Source organism: Tachysurus vachellii, chromosome 2, assembly GCF_030014155.1.
Source record: "Tachysurus vachellii isolate PV-2020 chromosome 2, HZAU_Pvac_v1, whole genome shotgun sequence".
In the NCBI taxonomy this organism is placed as follows: domain Eukaryota; kingdom Metazoa; phylum Chordata; class Actinopteri; order Siluriformes; family Bagridae; genus Tachysurus; species Tachysurus vachellii.
Window position 1 is genome coordinate 24,206,426 of NC_083461.1, and position 18,067 is coordinate 24,224,492.

An 18,067-nucleotide genomic window follows, 5' to 3' on the forward strand; every position below is an offset into this window, starting at 1 on the left:
GTTATAATAAAGCCACTAATTAGGACAGCAGTATAGTTTTGGATATTTGTTTTGATGCCACGTTTACACCTACTACAACATGTGGGCGTGTCCAGTGACGTAACAAAGTTTTTTATGCAAATATGAAGGCTTGAGAGTAGAGCGCCCTATGATATGATGTATATATTAATACACAAACTGCTTTATTTCAGAAAAGGGAAACGGGTTTGTTGTCCATAGAGGAGCGTCAGTTGCGCCACCACCACCACCACCACCGATTCACGTTGTTACCATGGCAACCAGTAGTAGGACACGCCCCCTCATAGTAGAGCAACCGAATCACTGCATGTGTGAACGCAGGAAACGAAGTGGTGACGTCAGAAGTGCTTTTAAATATCTGCACGAGGTTAATTGGGTTAATAGAGGCGTTAAGGAAAAAACGCTATAAGATGTTTCTAAGGGGTTTAGCAGGATTTTATGGGAAAGAAATAGCAATAAAAATGGCGCAGATAAGCAGAAGGTGGGTTTGGCGTTACGCGCGCGCTGGTGAACGCAGAGCTGTGCGCCTGTTTCCCTACATTCCTATGATGTGACACCTCAAAGGCTTTCAGTCTGCACACTTTCTGTTCACAGAGCAGACTGTGTGCGCTCCAAACCCTGCTTTGGTGTCATTGCATCCCTTTGCACACATTCATAACAACTTTTCTGTTCAGTCTCGCGCACTGTCCATCGCGTTAACGCCAATGACGCGCTTTAAGATGTCTGCGCTTTTAAGGTGAGTGTTTTTATATAGATATATATGTATATATATATGTGTGTGTGTGTGTGTGTGTGTGTGTGTGTGTGTGTGTGTGTGTGTGTGTGAGTATGAGTGTAAAGCTGCTGCAAATAAAAGGAGCCGATCTGCACGTGCTGAACACCGGGCTGTGTTATAATGCATGTTTATAGTGTTTGTGAATCACTTTCTAGAAACACACTTTGGCTTTGCGTTTGTTTGCACGCGCTTCTTTACGCTTCCCAGAAATGAGACTTAGAAGTGATTGAAACTTCTGTTCAGTTTGTGTGTCATGTTTTGTGGGTCTCGAGTATTCAGTTCAATTAGATAACACAAAAAAAATATGTGCAGAGGTTTTGCTCCAGACTGTAGGTTTAATGCTCAGGGATTTCCAAACCCCTTATTTACATTTGACTAAGTGAAAATTAACTAATAAATGCCAAAACATGTCTCTTTTCAATTTGGATATATATATATATATATATATATATATATATATATATATATATATATATATATATATATATATATATATAAATATAAAATGTATGTATAAATAATTATAAGGATACTGGATAAATACTGTAAGGATAATGATACTATAAATCAGATACTGACATTGTGGCATTGACGTTGTCTATCTGCCATCACCAACGAATCCCTCAGGGTTCATGAACCATAGGTTTATTGAACCCTGGCTCAGTTTATTACATTTCCAGACAGTGATAACTGCTCTCATGTTTTCGTTCTGCTGTCAAATCTTAAGTCTTCTTATTTTTCTATTATAGATGACTGGACAGTAGATTGAACATGTGAAGCAAATCTGTAGCATGAAGACTTTTTGGAATTCATTTGAAGCAGTTTTTCCTATTTTAAAGTCAGTGAAATCGGTGTATAAAGTTATGGATTCCCCACATTTGACCGTGTAACGTAATAACACTGAGGTTTTGTTTCACTGGTGCTTTGAGTTTGGGCTGCTGATCTCCATTATTGGTTTTTGTGGCATCATGGAAAATTTGAACAAATGGAAATGGACTGGCTTGTTTTACAGGCCCTATTGTTTATGAGGCCTTTAATGAACTTTTTGGATGTACGATCAAGCTGTTGCTGCTAGTTTTTTTTCTTCAAGAATATTTTTGGATATACGATCAAGAATGTTGCTGCTAGGCAGTGAAAAGGTTTTAAATTCAGGTATCAAGTCCTTAGGAAATTAAACCCGAAACTCAGTCGAGTCGATTTCCTCAAATCACACCGATGCAGAAATGCTGCAAAATATTTTGTCCTTGTTACACTGACAGTATGAAGTTCAGCCACTTAAAAGAGGTTAAATCCCAAAACCCGCCTGTTGATGTGCCAAGTGGTGTTCAGTTGAAACCAATGTGTTATTTGTGCTAAGCGGAATTTGTTGTTCCTATTACCTTATTTGAATTTGTGCTTGTATGTGTTAAACCTGTGTGAACACACCTAGGTTTACATGGTAAAACTGGTAGCTCTGTGTTATCAGGCCAACACGTGACCTGACACACCCACAGTCGTAAAATCAAGTTGAAGATTGAAAGTAGATTACGAATAAGGAACATTTGCAATAAAATATGCAATACATATGTACAAAAATATGAAATTCTTTCATTTCTTCAAATCATGCTAGCCTGCTTCAACTTGTGCTTTAACCATATAGGTATATTCCCAGTTCTTATTGTTGTTTTATCTTGTCTTGAGTTTTGTCTTGCTACAGCATGCTTGCTTTTGAGCTAATCTCATTAATTCATGGATGTACTGTATCTCTGCTCTACTTCTTCAGCCTGTGTGGCCTCTAGACTCCTTGCCTGAGTTCAGTTGTGTGTGTTTTGTGGTTGTGTGAGCTAGTGGGTGTGCGTGATTGAGGGGGATTGGAAGGAGGGGGGAAATTCCCGTAATTCCCCAAACTTCCATGCCTGATCACGCAGCTTCGCACCCTCCCTCACTGCCAGTCTGGAAACAGTTGAAACAGGTTGCTGATGATGAAAATAGGCATTTGGAAGAAGAATTCAGGATTAACTTCACATTCATTATAGACATTGGCCCCAAGTCTTTGTTCATACTGGATTTCTTTGGTTTGTTCCAGTGTTTATTTATTCTCCTTCTCAGTTTTGACTCTGTGCCAGATTTAGCGAGTGTGTCATGTGAAAGTCTGTTACCTGTGAGCGTTTACTGAAAATCCCTAGGGCGTGTTCTTGTTTATTTCCCACACTCATCTCGTTCACACAGCTTTTGAGGTGCTTAGCGAAAGGTAAGGATGAATTGAATGGAAGATGTAGCTCCTGAAGTTAGAATGAAGTGTGTTTTTGGCTTTGGAGATTGCAGTACAGAAGCTTGTAAACATTGAGAAGATTTAGATAGACAGAGTTTAATCTGTGTGGATTAGCTGGATGGTAATTGTGGTATTTTCCATCTTGGAGTCTTTTTCTGGACCCCTTTGGTTTACTTGTCTTTTCTTTACAATCTCAATCAGATGACTCGTACACCGAACCCTGAAAGAAGGCTACGTGCTGTGTTAGCTCAGAGATTTATAGCCATGTGGGTGTGGGCGTGGGAGCTGTAATGATGAACCTTGTCTGGCTGAGCAGGCCCAAAATCAATAGAACTAATCCCCCACTTTTCTAGTTAGTTCGGGCTGCCCCCAGCAAGGCCCCACATTCCAGAGGCCCACACATTTTAAAGTCTGATTTTATTTTTTCCTGATGCTAAGCTCTAAGGTTTTTTTTAATGGTCATCTGTGATTTCCTCAGAGAAAACTATTTCTCAAATACACATGAGAATCTCACCCAATATAAAATAACTGGCAGAATGTTCCTGAACGTCTGTGAGATTCCTGCTCTGTTTGCATTTTTGGTGGCTTTTGGAGGCCTTTCTTAGCAGTCAAGTAAAATTTACATTAATGTTTATATTTTAACAGCATACATGTTTCTTAATGTTTCTGTTTCTTTGTCTCTCTCTCTCCCTCCTAGCATTTGTGGGCCATCAGGTCTCTAGAGAAGAGTTTGGAGAAGACAGAGCTGAGCATTACGCAACCTAGGAGTGCCGCTCATTATTTTGAAACAAATTTTTCCTTTTGCTTCAAGGCAATTTTTTTTTTTGGTATCTGAAGCAGAGTTTTGAATCCCACTATTCAGCTTTGACAGCCAAAGATCTGTGATCGAGTGCTTTGTGATATGAGGGTTTGTGTGGAGGAACAGGTGGGAATTGGACTACCTAGCATCTCTTTATCTTTGGAGAAAGCTGCTGTGATTCTGGGAGTCAGAATGGAGGCAAGAGAGGTTTCAGCCTCATTGACGCGATACAGAAATCCGAAGGTATCATTTGGTTCTGAGTCACACGAGAGAAGAAACTCTGAGCCACTGATCACATGTTCATGTTCACAACGTCTACATCCAACAGAAGATTGTTGTGACTCTAGATTATCTGAACAGATACTTATGGACTATGGTGCAAGAAGCCCTTTGGACAGCAGATCCAAGAGCCTGGACAGCCTGGACTATGTACACAAAGACTGCTGTTGCAGCACAGTTTTGTGCCGCCGTGTAGAGGGATTGTGTTGCAGCCAGCAGTGCAGCACATGTGGGCCAGTGGAAACAGACGGGTTCTGCCAAGAGGCCTCCTTTCAAAGTAGAGGCTGGGAAACAGGGTTTCCGAGGAAAACAGAGGGGTTTTCTTCTGCCGCGACGCGGCTCGCTGGAGAGCCGCCAAGCCTGGATGAGGAGAGGCTCAGCACCAGGAGAATCAGCTTTCCGACGCCGTTCGTGTCGAGCTTCCACTGCATGTGTGCCTATGCCGCAAGGCTGGAAACAGTAACGCAGGATCGGGTGAATTTAAATTCTGCCAACAGTATCTTCTCAAGCCTGAAGAAGCTCAACAAGAGATCCAAAATCAGGTGCTCGAGGATGCCCTGCCAGGCTTCCACAATCTCAAAGACTACTGTGGCTCACCAACACAGCGATGGCGAGGCCGCAGTTTCCGATAGCGAGTTTGCTCACAAGAAGGAGCGCTCCACTGCCCTGGTCCGGAGATACCTGAAGAACAACCAGAAGGTTTCGAAGAAGGTCTGCACTGGCACCAGAGCGATTATGAGGACCGGGCACATATCAGATAGCGCATTGCGGGCTGCTTATGGAAGAAGATGTCGTCTCAGCAAGGGCTGTAACGTTATAGAGACAGAATACAGCAGAGTGCTCCAGGCCATCCAGCTACAGGTCTCCAGGGCTCTTCTCTCCTGTGCAGGGGTCAGACTGGAGCAGGTATGATTGTTTACTCTGCATACTCTAGCTTCATGTAGGATGAATGGTTCCTTTGTGCTCTGGGTGTTATGAGTATAATGAATAGAACTCTATTATAGATTCCATGGTACAATTCAGAAAAAGCGATTTTGGGGCAAATACACATGTAATAATCAAGATGTGTGGGAAAGATACTCTACACTAAGTGAAAAGTTACAAACTAGGTTTCAAACTAGTATGAAGTTGAACGTACTTGCAGGTCTTTCATCTAGAAACCGGACTTTTTTTTAAGGGTCTGAACAGAGAATAAACTGATTTATGTGGAATTGGGTTTTGAAAAGATAATGTGGTGTTTTGTGTTTCTACTATGAATGAACTTGCCCTTGTATATTATAATGATATGAAAATCAGTAAACAAGCCATTTTGGGATATCTGACATGACGTTTTACAGCCGTGGGCGGAGCTATCTTCATTTACAAGGTTTCAGATGCTGTGGTCTCAAAAATCAAATTTTTTTTGAGGCTTTGGTCTGTACAATTGCAATACAAGGTCTATTAACTTGGCTGATTCATCAGTTTTAGTTTGAGTCATTTAATGTATAATTTGCAATGGAACAAAGTCTACTCAACACTGAGAACATTCGTACCCATGATATATGTCAAGGCTTTTGTTGCATCCTGGATGCCTGTGTTCACTTGATGTTATTCCCTCAATAACTACATTATGAAGTGTTTTAAAGCATTGATGGGTTTTTTCCAACATACTGTCTCCAAGGTTGGCAGAACCATCTGAATCTCACTAATATGAGGAACAGGCGGCGATTCTGTGGATCCGACGTCCAATGGGAAAACAGCAACTTCAGCTCTCTTTAATATGACAAATCATGGAATCCTTTAAAAAAAAAAGTTCCAAGCCCATGGAGAACAGACGATGCATGACTTCATTTATTAAGGTGCCCAGAAGTTGATGCAGCAATACCAGATTATGATTTAGTAGTAAGTCAGAGTCATAAGCAGGAGCAGATCTTTGACCGAAGGCCTTGTAAAAAAATCTGCTGCTTGTTGTGCTTAGGATCGTTAAAGTCTGTTCTTGCTGGTTAGGACAGTGGAGGCTCTTGTTTAAGATCCTGCTGTGGCACTGCACTAGTTAAACACATTAGCTTTTTTATTGCTCCTCTGTGGCACCAGACTGTAGCATGCTTTACCACTAAGCACTTTTCTTTTTTTTTTTTTTTTACTTGTAACAAGAACAATGGATAGGTTATCTAAATTTTATTATAAAATTGCATGATTGTTTCCATATGTAAAAGTGAAATCGGTTCAAATCAAAAACACGGCTTGATGTATTTTACTCACTCCAAAGACGTTACTCTTTCAGTGAACTGATGAGGTTCCGCTTTAAATCTGATCTGATCTGGTGATAGTTTTGCAGATTCAATCAAGTTGTTGTGGTGGTGCAATAAGTGGTGGTAACTGTGTATAACACTCAACACGGGGAGAGATGGAAAGGGGGAGCAGCAAAGGCAGAGGGGGAAAAAGAGCTGCTCTGTTCCACCAGGCCAATCTGAAGCCTCCAGAGACTTTGAGGTTCAATAGTGAAGGTGCACACAAGCCAGCATTCTTTCCATTTGAGCTTAGGGTTGTTGTACTGAGCTTAAGCCTTGCTGTTTTCATGCCAGAATAATTCACATAATTTAATGGGCTCCTGAATTACGCTGGTCGCCTTTTCCATAATGCGGTTCTTTGTGTGTTCTTGTTGACACAATTTGGCCTCTTGGTTCTTGCAGGTCAACTTTAACTGGGGAATAAATCTAAACCACAGAGTTCTTTATGCTGCATTATTTTATGTGTTATTTAATTATGGGTTTGTTTGCTGTTCCTGCCTGGTAGAAGGATAAATATGGTTTCTACAGCTACTTGGGTTGTGGCCTTATCTTACCTTTTATTAGGTGATTTAATTAGCGAGGATACGGGCTGTCAGTCTCTCGCTCTCTCTCACTCTCACTCACTGTCTCTCTCGCTCTCTCTCACTCACTGTCGCTCTCTCTCACTCACTGTCGCTCTCTCTCTCTCTCTCTCTCTCTCTCTCTCTCTCTCTCACTGTCTCCTCACTCTCTCTCTCTCTCTCTCTCTCTCTCTCTCTGTCTCTCTGTCTCTCTCTCTCTCTCTCACTGTCTCTCTCTCTCTCTCTGTCACACTGTCTCCTCACTGTCTCTCTCTCACACACACTGTCTCTCTCTCTCGCTCTCTGTCCCTCTCTCAGCTCACCTTTTCAGCTAGCACACACCTGGCCTTTTTAATAAAACCCCACAGTTCTCATTCCAATTAGGCTGAGAACCTTCCTTTCATTTGACCATGAGCTGTTTGCCAAGTCCACTCCATGGTTTGCTCTCAGTAATTGACTTGGCTGTCAGCAGATGTTTGCCAACCCCAAACCTCCCTCCTCTGCAGTAACGGGAAGTCCCTTTGACAACCCAACTGCAAAGCGTCTGCTAATTGTTTATCTCATAAAAGAGGGAGAGGAAGTTCAATCCTGGACCTCTCCTGCCCTTGGCTCTTCGTCCTACATTCCCAGTGATGCACGGAGCAAGAAGCTGGGGGATTTTTTGTTCTTTCATCTTTTTGTCATCTCAGCAGGGCTTATGGGATGACCAGGACAGGAACAAGTCAAGGCAGCACATTGGCAGTCAGTGAAAACAATTCTGATATTAATTAAATGGATTGTAGCTAGGGGTTTGCTTCAGTGTAAGTAAGAGTGTGAAAGCGAACTGAAAAACTACTGAATGGAGAGCACTGTAATTTTCCCTGTCATCAGAGGAAATGAGTGCAGAACAGTACAGGAAGATAAATACAGCCTGGTGCAGCAGTGGTATGTGATTCCTCGATTAGTGACTGTTATACATTGGCAGCGTTGACACAGTTCTCCAAACAGGTAATGACTAATGATTGGCGTGATACGGGTTTAAGTCACCGACGATGGTGATGTTAGTGAAAGGATTCAACAATAGGCTTGTTCTCAGGGCAGCGATGAACAATGTTTAACAGCAGCACAGCTACCTGAAACTATTCTACAGTCCCTGGCTTCTTACTAATGGGGTTTCCATCAGCCTGTGTGTAGTTCTGTAATCGAAACAACAGAAACTTATGAATTGGTTCCCTTTTGAATCTGTTTCTTCTCAAGGATTTGTCCTTATGGAGTCTCGGGGAGTTTTTCCTTGCCATCCGCACCTATGTCTTATTCATTAGGCATAAATATAACATCTGATTTGAATATGAAAATACACGTGTGTGTGTGTGTGTGTGTGTGTGTGTGTGTGTGTGTGTGGTTGTCTTCAGTTGCATAATAGGTATGTTACAATGCTATAATATTTGCTTGTGTTTTCATATTCAAGTCATATTTGTTTGCTCTCTCTTATTTATGAATGACCTGAGGATATGCTGACTAATGTTTGACATACACCAACCAGTGGTTGTCCAAAATAATATTTAATAATTTCTGTTTATTTTACCCCAAAACATTTCTTAAGTTCATAAGGTTTATTGTTCATAAATTAAGTATAATAAAAAGCATAAGAGTTTGTAAAAGAAGTTTTATTCACATGAAATTATGCCATATTTTTGAGTGGGGGGTGTGTGTGTCTGTCTGTGTGTGTGTAGATGACTTCTGCTGGGCAAAAGAGATATTACAAGTGTAAAACAGAATGGTGAACATTGTAGAGTTTATGATTTATAAGCATTCAAGTCAATTTGTCCTTGGAGAACAACAGGTGGTATTATTTTCTGGCATTAAAAAATTTAAATGGTTTCAAAACAATATCCTGGCTTTGAAATATACAAGTCTGTGATATTTCATCAACTTTTGTGCCTCTGATCATAACTATAGTGAAAATAATTCAGAATTTCTGCTTTTTTTTTTTTAACTAAAAAATGAGGTATTATTTTATAAATGAGGTTTATTATACCAAATATTACAAAAATTAGTGCATGTATAGTGCAAATATATGTTAATGTGTTGGACTCAAAAGACTAAAAAAAATTGCTATCATATATATGTAAAATTTAAAAAGTTAATTGAAAAATGTTCATAATTTGCTCATGTAATATACCAGGACATTTCATACACCAGTTTGAAATCCACAGACCTGCCAGTTTGAGTCACAGCACATCCTGTGTTGCTCCTTGTACCGAACCGCAGGATGTGACGCATTCTGATAAGACTGCTCTAACTCTCACTAGCGCACACGACTATCGTTGTGACCTCCGTGCCAAACATAATAACGGACAGGACAGGGGGCATCATGGGAACCCCGATGTCGGCAACAGAGTATGCTTTGTCTCTTATGATCTTCTCAACTCTATATGCTCGTGCTTACAAGCAGATCCTACTCCTAAACTCAATCTCAAACTGACGTATACGAGCCAATGTCACTGCCACGTTACTAGAGTTCTGGCTGCATGTCTTTTGACACACCCACCTGAAGGGTATTATTTAGCTGTTGACTCGAATCAGCGGTGTTGCGAGCACGAACCTGTTTTGAAAATTTGTCATGTACTAAAGATTTTTTCTCCTTGCTTCCATCCTTAGGAGTTTTCCTTTGTCGTGATGTTTTGTCAGTGATGGTTAAGGTTGTGTTGGTTAATTGTCATTTTAAACCTCTTGAGCATCTAACATTAGCCACATACGCTAAAGTATGTTTTATTTCAATTGTATAGAATATTATATTGGTGTATATAAGTTTTCCTGTCACATGTGACTCACCTGAAAACATTGCATGCTTTGTGTAGTAGTGAAACCGTGCAACGAGGCCAATCTCTCTTTGACAAATGTGAACATACAGCACAACTTTGCTTTCCTTGAAAGACCGTGACTCATTTCTAGTAAACAGCGTAAAATGCTATCAAAAGTCATGTGAGAGACGTGAACGTGGCAGGATGATGGACGACTGACTATATACACCTCCAGATGGAGAAGGGTAGAAAATGGATCCTTAAAAAAAAGCAGGTGCTAGCGGTTAGTGATTCAAATCTTTCAAAAAAGATTCGTTCAGATTTGTTTACAGATTCGTTCAGTGAACCGTTTCCTAAGTTACATCATTACACCGGTGGTTGGTGCCAGGAAGTGTGTTTTTTTAAAGATTATGAGTAAGTTATTGCCTAATTTTCTCAATATTTGACAAAGAGAAGAGGTCTGGTGAATTTATTTTCAGGAAAGCCTTTTGAGTCCATGCAGGTTCGTTTTGAGAAAGTGTTCACAAATGAGGATTCGTATGTAATTTCATGAGAATTAAAGTTTTTGAATTAACGTGTTTCATTAGTTTTCAATGCTCACATTAGTATTTTCTTAATGCTACACAATGCGACATCAGTGGTATCCTCGATCGTTCACCCAGTTTGTTCATTTAGTTCAGTCTTGAGAGACGTGTTTTCACAGATGAACGTAAAATATGACTCCGAACTAGTATGACTCATTTACTTCAAAGATTCACTCGGTACCACTGATTCCTTCACAAAGGAGTCACCGCTAGCAGGTGCTTCCCAGTGCTCATAGAAGATATTCTTCAGGTTTTTCTTTCTGGCATGAGCAATGATTGATTTGTTTGTTTTTTAGAACACTGATGAAAAGTGGACTCTGATGTCTCCTCAGAAAGCTGCTTTCAATCCTCTGTAAGTAGGGAAGGCGTCGTTTATATGGACTTTCAGATGCCTCGTGATCTGAGGGCATGCTTTGTCTATATGAGGATAATGAACTAATAAAAACAAGCCAGTTTAACCTGTAAATCTGAGGTGTATACGGTGAGAATGTCTGCAATCTGGGAGAGCCTCAGAGTAGAATCATTGCTCCGTTCGAGTTGGTCCAGGTACCTTATATGAATGCCAGCTGGATGGAGAACCCAGGGCAGACTAAAAAAGATCTGCTTCAGAGATTATATCTCACCGTTGGCTTGTGAATGTCTGGAGATTTTTCAGGAGGAAACGGTCACGGTGTGGACTCGACCCCAAGCAAGAAAATCAGAGTATAAAAATGAATGAGCAATATAACGATGCACATGTGAGAACCTTCTTGTTAAATAATCACTTAATGAGATTAAAATGAAATGACAAGAAGACTGGAATAACACGATTTTATAATGAAAGGAGAGCATTTAGGGTTCAAATCAAAAACAGGATTGCTGAGGTTCATCCAGCCCCGTTCATGGGCGTGTACCATCCAGCAGGTTTGTGGTTTCAAACCTAGTCTGGAACACACCTGGATTTGATATTCCGACACTCCTCCAGATGGTGATTGGCTCGATCAGGTATGTTGAAATCTGTTTTCTATTTTATTACCATCAGGAACAGGCTTAAAATTCTCCTCTGGTGACATGTTCAAAACATTCTGACCTCGCTGAAGCTTCTTTTCTGTAGCCTAAAGCGTATTGAAATGGCATTTATCTTAGTTCTCCTTGCTTTCTGAAGCCCTCAGAGATCGGCTTAACGTTTAGCTGATGAAGCAAATCAAGTTTGTTGGTTCAGGGGTAGGGAAATATGCCAAGCGTGGGCTCATGGGAATAGCTGGTTAAAATGAACAGCTCCTCAGACACAGTGTTGTCTAATGAGCATTGTTGTGCAGGGCGGTGAAAGTGGAGGAATGTGCCTAGCCGGCTGCTTTTCACAAAACCTTCTGGAAAGACAATAACCTCCTAAACAGCCAAATCAAAAGCAGGGAGTCTTTCAAATGCTACAGAGCCATTTGCATAAACATGTTGGTCTAATGAACGTCCTAATTTGTCCTTATAGTCAGCCAAACGTGCTTCAGAACCTCTTTAATAGCTCCTGGCCACAGACGACTAATAGAATAAGGTAAAAATGCATCGCAGTGAAGGAAACTATGTTTTTCGGGCTTTGATATTTACACGTCTTAACCGTGGCGTGTGAGTATGTGTCATTATGTCTTGGATCATGGGAAAGTGGAAAAGGGTTCAGGTCAACATCCCTGCTGATCTTCCCTGAGGGATGGAGCATTCCCAGAAGTCATCTGTCTGGGATGTGTGTTCATGTGTCAGGGAAAGCAAACAGTTTTGAGGTTGCAGCGGGTCACGCCATACAGTTCCATTAAGCCAGTGACGAAGAGAACATCAACCGGGTTAACTTAAGATTTTTAGCTATCTACACAGTTATATAACTATTACTTTTAGTGATCGATCAAGGCATTTTTATCAAATAAAAAAAGGTTTTTGGAATATTTAATAGAGCATTGCTGCTTGATGTAGGTAAAGTGGTTAGTCATTAGGGGTCAGTAGAGTTCCGTCATAAGCAAGGTCCAGAAAGAGAGTTTTCATTACCATTATTTTCCTGTCGAATAAAAATATAATTCACATGACATACCGTAATAAATATAACGTCTTAAGGTACTGCCGCTTTGTTCTGCTCGTGTACTGCTCACGTTAAAGGTATGCCATCATACATTATACATGGTGCATTCTGAATAGTGTGATATTTATAGCTCCATATCACTGCTCTAGATGACCAAATGTATATGGACGTCTGAGCAATGCACCCTTATGTGGTTCTTCCCCAAATTTTGCAGCATGGCAAATTCCCTTCACTGAACCTAAAGCTCCTCCAGCATGACTATGTCTCTGTGCACTGTGATAACAGGGTTTGTCGAGGTTGATGTGGAGGAACTTGATCTCAACCTCAACCCCACTGGGATGAGTTGGAGTGCTGACTGTGCAGCAGGCTTTCTCGCTTGACATCAGTGCCTGACCTAACTAATGCTCTTATGGCTGAATGAACACAAATCCCCACAGTTATGCTCTAATATCTAGCAGAAAGCCTTACCATGAGAATCGAGCTTCTTATAAGAGCAAAGTGGCACCCAACAAACCTGTATATCTGCCTGTCTGCCTCTGTCTGTCTGCCTGTTTGTTTGTTTGTCTGTTTAGCTATACATCTGTCAGCCTGCCTATATGTTTTTGTTTGTTTGTCTGATTGTCTATCTAAATGTCTGTTTGTCTGCCTGCCTGTTTGTTTTGGTCGTTCTGACTGTCTGTCTATTTGTCTGCCTGCCTGTCTGTCTCTCTGTCTGCCTGTTTGTTTGTTTGTCTGTCTGTCTATCTATATGTCTGTCTGCCTGACCGTTTGTTTTTGTTTTTCTGTCTGTCCGCTTGTCTCTCTGTCTGCCTGTTTGTTTGTTTGTTTCTGTCTGTCTATCTAAAATGTCTGTCTGCCTATTTGATTTTGTTTGTCTTCCTATTTGTTTTTGTTTGTCTGTCTGTCTATCTGTCTGCCTGCCTGTTCGTTTTGGTTTTTCTGTCTGCCTGCCTGCCTGTTTGTTTTTGTCTGTCTGTCTGTGTGCTTCTCCGTCTGCCTGCCTGATTGTTTTTGTTTTTTCTGTCTGTCTGTCTGTCTGTCTGTCTGTCTGTGTGCTTGTCCATCTGCCTGCCTGTTTGTTTTTGTTTGTCTGTCTGCCTGCCTGTTCATTTTTGTTTTTCTGTCTGTCTGTTTGTCTGTCTGCCTGTTTGTTTTTTGTTTGTCTGTCTGTCTATCTATCCATCCTTATCCTGTTTAATGTTCTAAGTTATGTTATCTGTTTATGAGATGTGTGTTATGGCATGATGTATAATAACGAGGACCATAAGACAGAAAGTAGACCCAGATACAGATTTCTTTATTGTTCTAATGTAATTATCCGCTTGTTGCTGTGGATTATAAATGGGATCAGCTGTCGTTCTACATCTACTTGTTACTGCTCCGTGTCCTCGATGTAGGAGGAAGATAAATAAACGTAATCTGATTAACCAGTCACTTGCTCAGGCAGTTAAATAATATGATGTCGGATTTAATCACACAGACCAGCTTACAACGATATTTGTGTTTGTCTTTGATTAACATCAGTAACCGAGTGAGATGTTGTTCTTCAGTAATTTTGAAATAACTGATATAATCGACATTAATATTATGAAGCGGACTAATATGCTTAGTAAATAACTGAATCACTTTGTAAACACTGCTCAGTTCTGCCCCCTTGTGATCACACCTTACACACACGCTCGTCTCTCCCATTCTACAAAGCTTCTCAGGAATGTTTGGTATTCCAAATGTTTCCTCTGTCTACACTGTTGGACCTTTTCCAGATTCCTTTTTTTGCTTGGAAGGATGTCGGGTATATCTGGTATCATGTCTAGTGTATCAAAACACTTTTGGCACCCAAAATATGGTGCATGATGATCTAAATATCAAGGGGGTGTGTGTGTTGTTTAACCATGTTTAAATCTCCTACTAGATTCATGATCTTCATATCTGGATTTCCAGTTAGATCTCAGAAAAAGATTTGCTTTGTGTGTGTTTGTACAGTTGTGTTTTTACCTGATGCTTTCCTGTAGATGGAAAAGCTCCAGCACTTCTAAGCTACCATTGTTACTCTTATCCAAAGCTCTGATATATGAAGAACAAGAATGTGTGGCCAGAACAAAAAAGCTTCTTCTTTTGGTTCTTCTTGTTCTCCTCCTCCTCCTTCTCCACCTCTTCATATTTCTTCTTCATCTTCTTTTTTCTTCTTCTTTTCTTCCTCCTTCTTCTTCTCCTCTTCTTCTCTGCCTCCTCCTCTTTCTCCTGCTTGTTCTACCTTCTTCTTCTTCTTCTCCTCGTTCACTTTATTCTTCTCATACTTCTCTTTCTTCTCTTCTTCGTCTAACTCCTCCTCCTCCTCGATACCTCACCTGATGATAAACTCTATACCGAGCTGCTCCTAAGACCTGATTTGGTACAAATCAGCACCGAAAGATAAATGTTACAGTGAGTCAAACCCTATATAATCCACCACAGTGAAAGGATGGAGGGTCTGATTCACCATGTTGTCAACGTTCTCATATCTTGACCTTAATGCTCTCTAAGTGCTTAGAGTTGAAATGATCAGACGTTGAGGAAAGACTCAGTTTATACAGATCAGAGGACAAGGTTCTAATTTCTAGATTTAGATGAAATTGAAGTTTTCCTGTTCATGGTGTAATACTCAGCCCAGTATGTGTCTGATCCTACTGATAATATCTGCTTTCTAGCAGCATACCTTTTTTTTTTTTAAGAACATGACACTCTGGTACCTTTTAGACTACAGTTCTTTATTGTGCCACTAGGAGGCAGTGTTATACAATATCACCATGCTTCTGAGCACCATTACAAAACAAGGAAATAATGTGCACTTTGGGCCATAACGTTAAAAGCACCTTCTTAATATCTTAATATTGTGTAGTTTCCCCATGTGCCACCAAAACTGCTCTGACTCGCCAAGGCAAGGACTCACCATAAGACCTCTGATGGTATGCTGTGGTATCTGGAACCAAGACATTAGCAGCAGAACCTTTGGGTCCCAGAGCACGTCCCACAGGTTGGTGGTGGACAGGAGTCAGCTGTCCACCACCAAAACAGCAGGACTTTTGGAGATGCTCCGACCCAGACGTCTAGCCATCGCAAGTCACTCAGATCCTTACGCTTGCTCATTTTTCCTGCTCCCAACACTTCAAGAACTGACTGTTCATGTACTGTCTAATATAATCTTACCCCTTATCAGGTGCCAACATAATGAGATCAACGATTACGTTATAGATTCACCTGTCAGTGGTTTTACTTTTATGGTTGATTGGTGTAGATTCTCTAGAGTCTTGTTCTTTCTACACTCATTTAATATTTGCTGAGATGATGGAGGATGAAAGTTTGCAGGTTCCAAACTGAATTAGATTGAGAGCGTCTTTGTGACCTCTTCAGGACCTTTTTGCTATTGTTCTTCTCCGACAATTCTCTTTTATTTAACGATTTAAAGAACACAGGAATCTTTTAAAATGTTGATATGTTGGTGCTATTCAGAAGAATAACAGGATAATGTTGATTAATATTCAGTCACCTTATGTATTTCTACCTATCAGGTGGACAGTGGATCCAATTCCTTTCCTTGGAATACTGGATAAAATTTACACACACCTTCATACTTGGAGTAAATTTAGCTTAGCTATGCCACTTTCTGGCATGTTATTGGGAAGTGGGAGGAAACCAGAGAACCTAGGACAATCATCATTGAGCACTGAGCAAGACTGATCGTATTAAACATCTTTATAGATAGATGTAAAGATCTAGCACTTCATTAATAGTAAATCCAGATGATTTTTTTTTGTCCGCTAGGTGGTGGAGGTATTGTTTTTATGTTGTCTGAGAGATTTTAGTTAGCTGGCTATCTCGAGTATGACAGGTTTTAATGTTTGTAGGATTTCTCAAGAGCTTTCTAAAGGATTGAAACCAGCATTAGATTTTGGAGTCAATCCAAGAGGGGGTCAAGGTCACTTTGAGGTCAGATGTCTGAAATAGTTTTTCTTCAATAGCTTCCTTCCTGAAGTAGAGAAGGCGAGAATGACTTGCACATTCTTTTTCTTTGTAACAGCATCATGTGATTTCACAGTTATACTATGGGGGGAAAATCTCATATCGTTGTCTTATTAGACAAACAAATGCACAAAATGACAACAGCAAGCACAGACATCTTATAACACTAGGAGTATTAGTGAGGTTTTGCTTTACTTACCGCTGTCATGACAACGGCAAGGCTCGACCTGGCTAATGGCGAGGATCTAACAATGTGTCTAATCCCTTAATTAAGCCGTAATAAAGCATACAACATACAGTGACTCGCAAGTCCAAGCAATTCGTACACATAGGAAGAAGGGTTTACTTAAATACAGTCATGAGCAGTGCTCCGTCTTCTGAAACCTCACGCTCGGACGCTTCTTTTTCTCTGTGTTTATAGAAAGTTCTCCGTTTGTTTTGGTGTTACGAGTTGGTTTAGTCGCCGATAACATGAACGCAAAAAGGCCATAGCGAGGCCAGGGTTGAAACTGAGACTGTCTAGAGATTGCTCCTGAGCAAGATTGTATCTCTCTTGTATGATTGCCTCATAGCCAAATAAGGGGAGCCCGCCCAAAAGCTAGACTCCGAGCTCCCCCAAGTCCCTCCTCTCCCCCGTGTCCCTTCACTCCCCCGGTTTCTGCAATTGACATATTCTCCTTCTTAGAGGACAAACACTACAAGACCCTACTGAGCTCAGTGGTGTGATTTCTGCTGGTGTGTTTGTTTCCTGAATATCCGATGGCTGAACATAGTAAGTACTGAAATAACACAATTTCAACAACTGCTTTGCTCTTCCCAAAGATTTGAGGTGTTCACGTCCTCTGGTCATTGATGATGAATGAAACAAAAGGTAGGAAGTGTCTCATATTATCTTCTACACTTTGTATGCAGTCAACGTTACTGGTTTAAAAACATTCCAGCATTCTTTACTGAATCCTCTAATCTGTCTTTTTAGCTGGTTCTCCGTGAGCGTCGTCCATCCGATTCAGAACGTCAGGCGGTTTTCTGTAGTTGACAGGACCCTGACCTGTGACATCGGGGTCAGTTAAATGTCATAATGCTTATAGGTCAAAGGTCAAGCTTAGGTGTCTCTGTATCTTGGATTATACTTGGACAGAATGTTCTTGGGTTGCCTTTTTAAAATTCTGTACGTCTTGTATTAAATGTGCCTCCTTGCATCTGGTGCAGAACTTATTCTTTTACGGAAGCGTTTCCCAACTTTATTCGGTTCGCATCGATCTGATTCGGACGGCTGTTTAACACTGGACATTGTCTCGAAGCAGATTTAGTGAAATCTAAAGGTTTTAGAATCAAAACGAATCCCTCATAGGATATGATGAAGAAACCTTGAGAGGAACCTCATGCTCATCTGAATGACACCAAAGAGTGGGATTATAAATAATCTCCTTTCTTCAGCTGTATGTAGTCAGGTGAGGTTGTGTAACCAGGATCTTCATGAAAATCAGCGTAAATATTATTATTATTATTATTATTATTATTATTATTCTTATAATGAATAGAATCTCTCGGATGTTTTGCGTTGTGATGAGCGACGAGTACAGCGTGACATCATGAGAAAGCAGTTATCTCCCTCTCGGGTTCCTGTGCTTGCCCTCACACTTTCGCCTCTAATGGGTTCCAGGTTTGCTTCGTCACTCTCGGCTCCACGTTCCACCCTCTGGCTCTT

The 18,067-nt window shown here is 40.7% G+C and overlaps 1 protein-coding gene across 5 annotated transcripts in view; it reads left to right on the forward strand.

The window, feature by feature from the left end:
- Nucleotides 1–512: 512 nt before the first annotated feature.
- Nucleotides 513–18,067, forward strand: part of plce1 (phospholipase C, epsilon 1) — a 63,659-nt gene continuing 46,104 nt past the window's right edge. Inside the window, exons 1-2 of one of the 5 annotated variants that reach the window (XM_060863947.1) lie at nt 513–754; nt 3,742–5,028. In XM_060863947.1, coding sequence (XP_060719930.1) covers nt 3,946–5,028 — 1,083 coding nt within the window. In that variant the 5' untranslated portion in view covers nt 513–754; nt 3,742–3,945. Of the gene's footprint in view, nt 755–2,635; nt 3,024–3,741; nt 5,029–17,044; nt 17,132–17,202; nt 17,231–18,067 lie in introns of those variants that run through there. The other 4 variants (XM_060863949.1, XM_060863948.1, XM_060863951.1 and 1 more) reach the window with 4 other exon arrangements.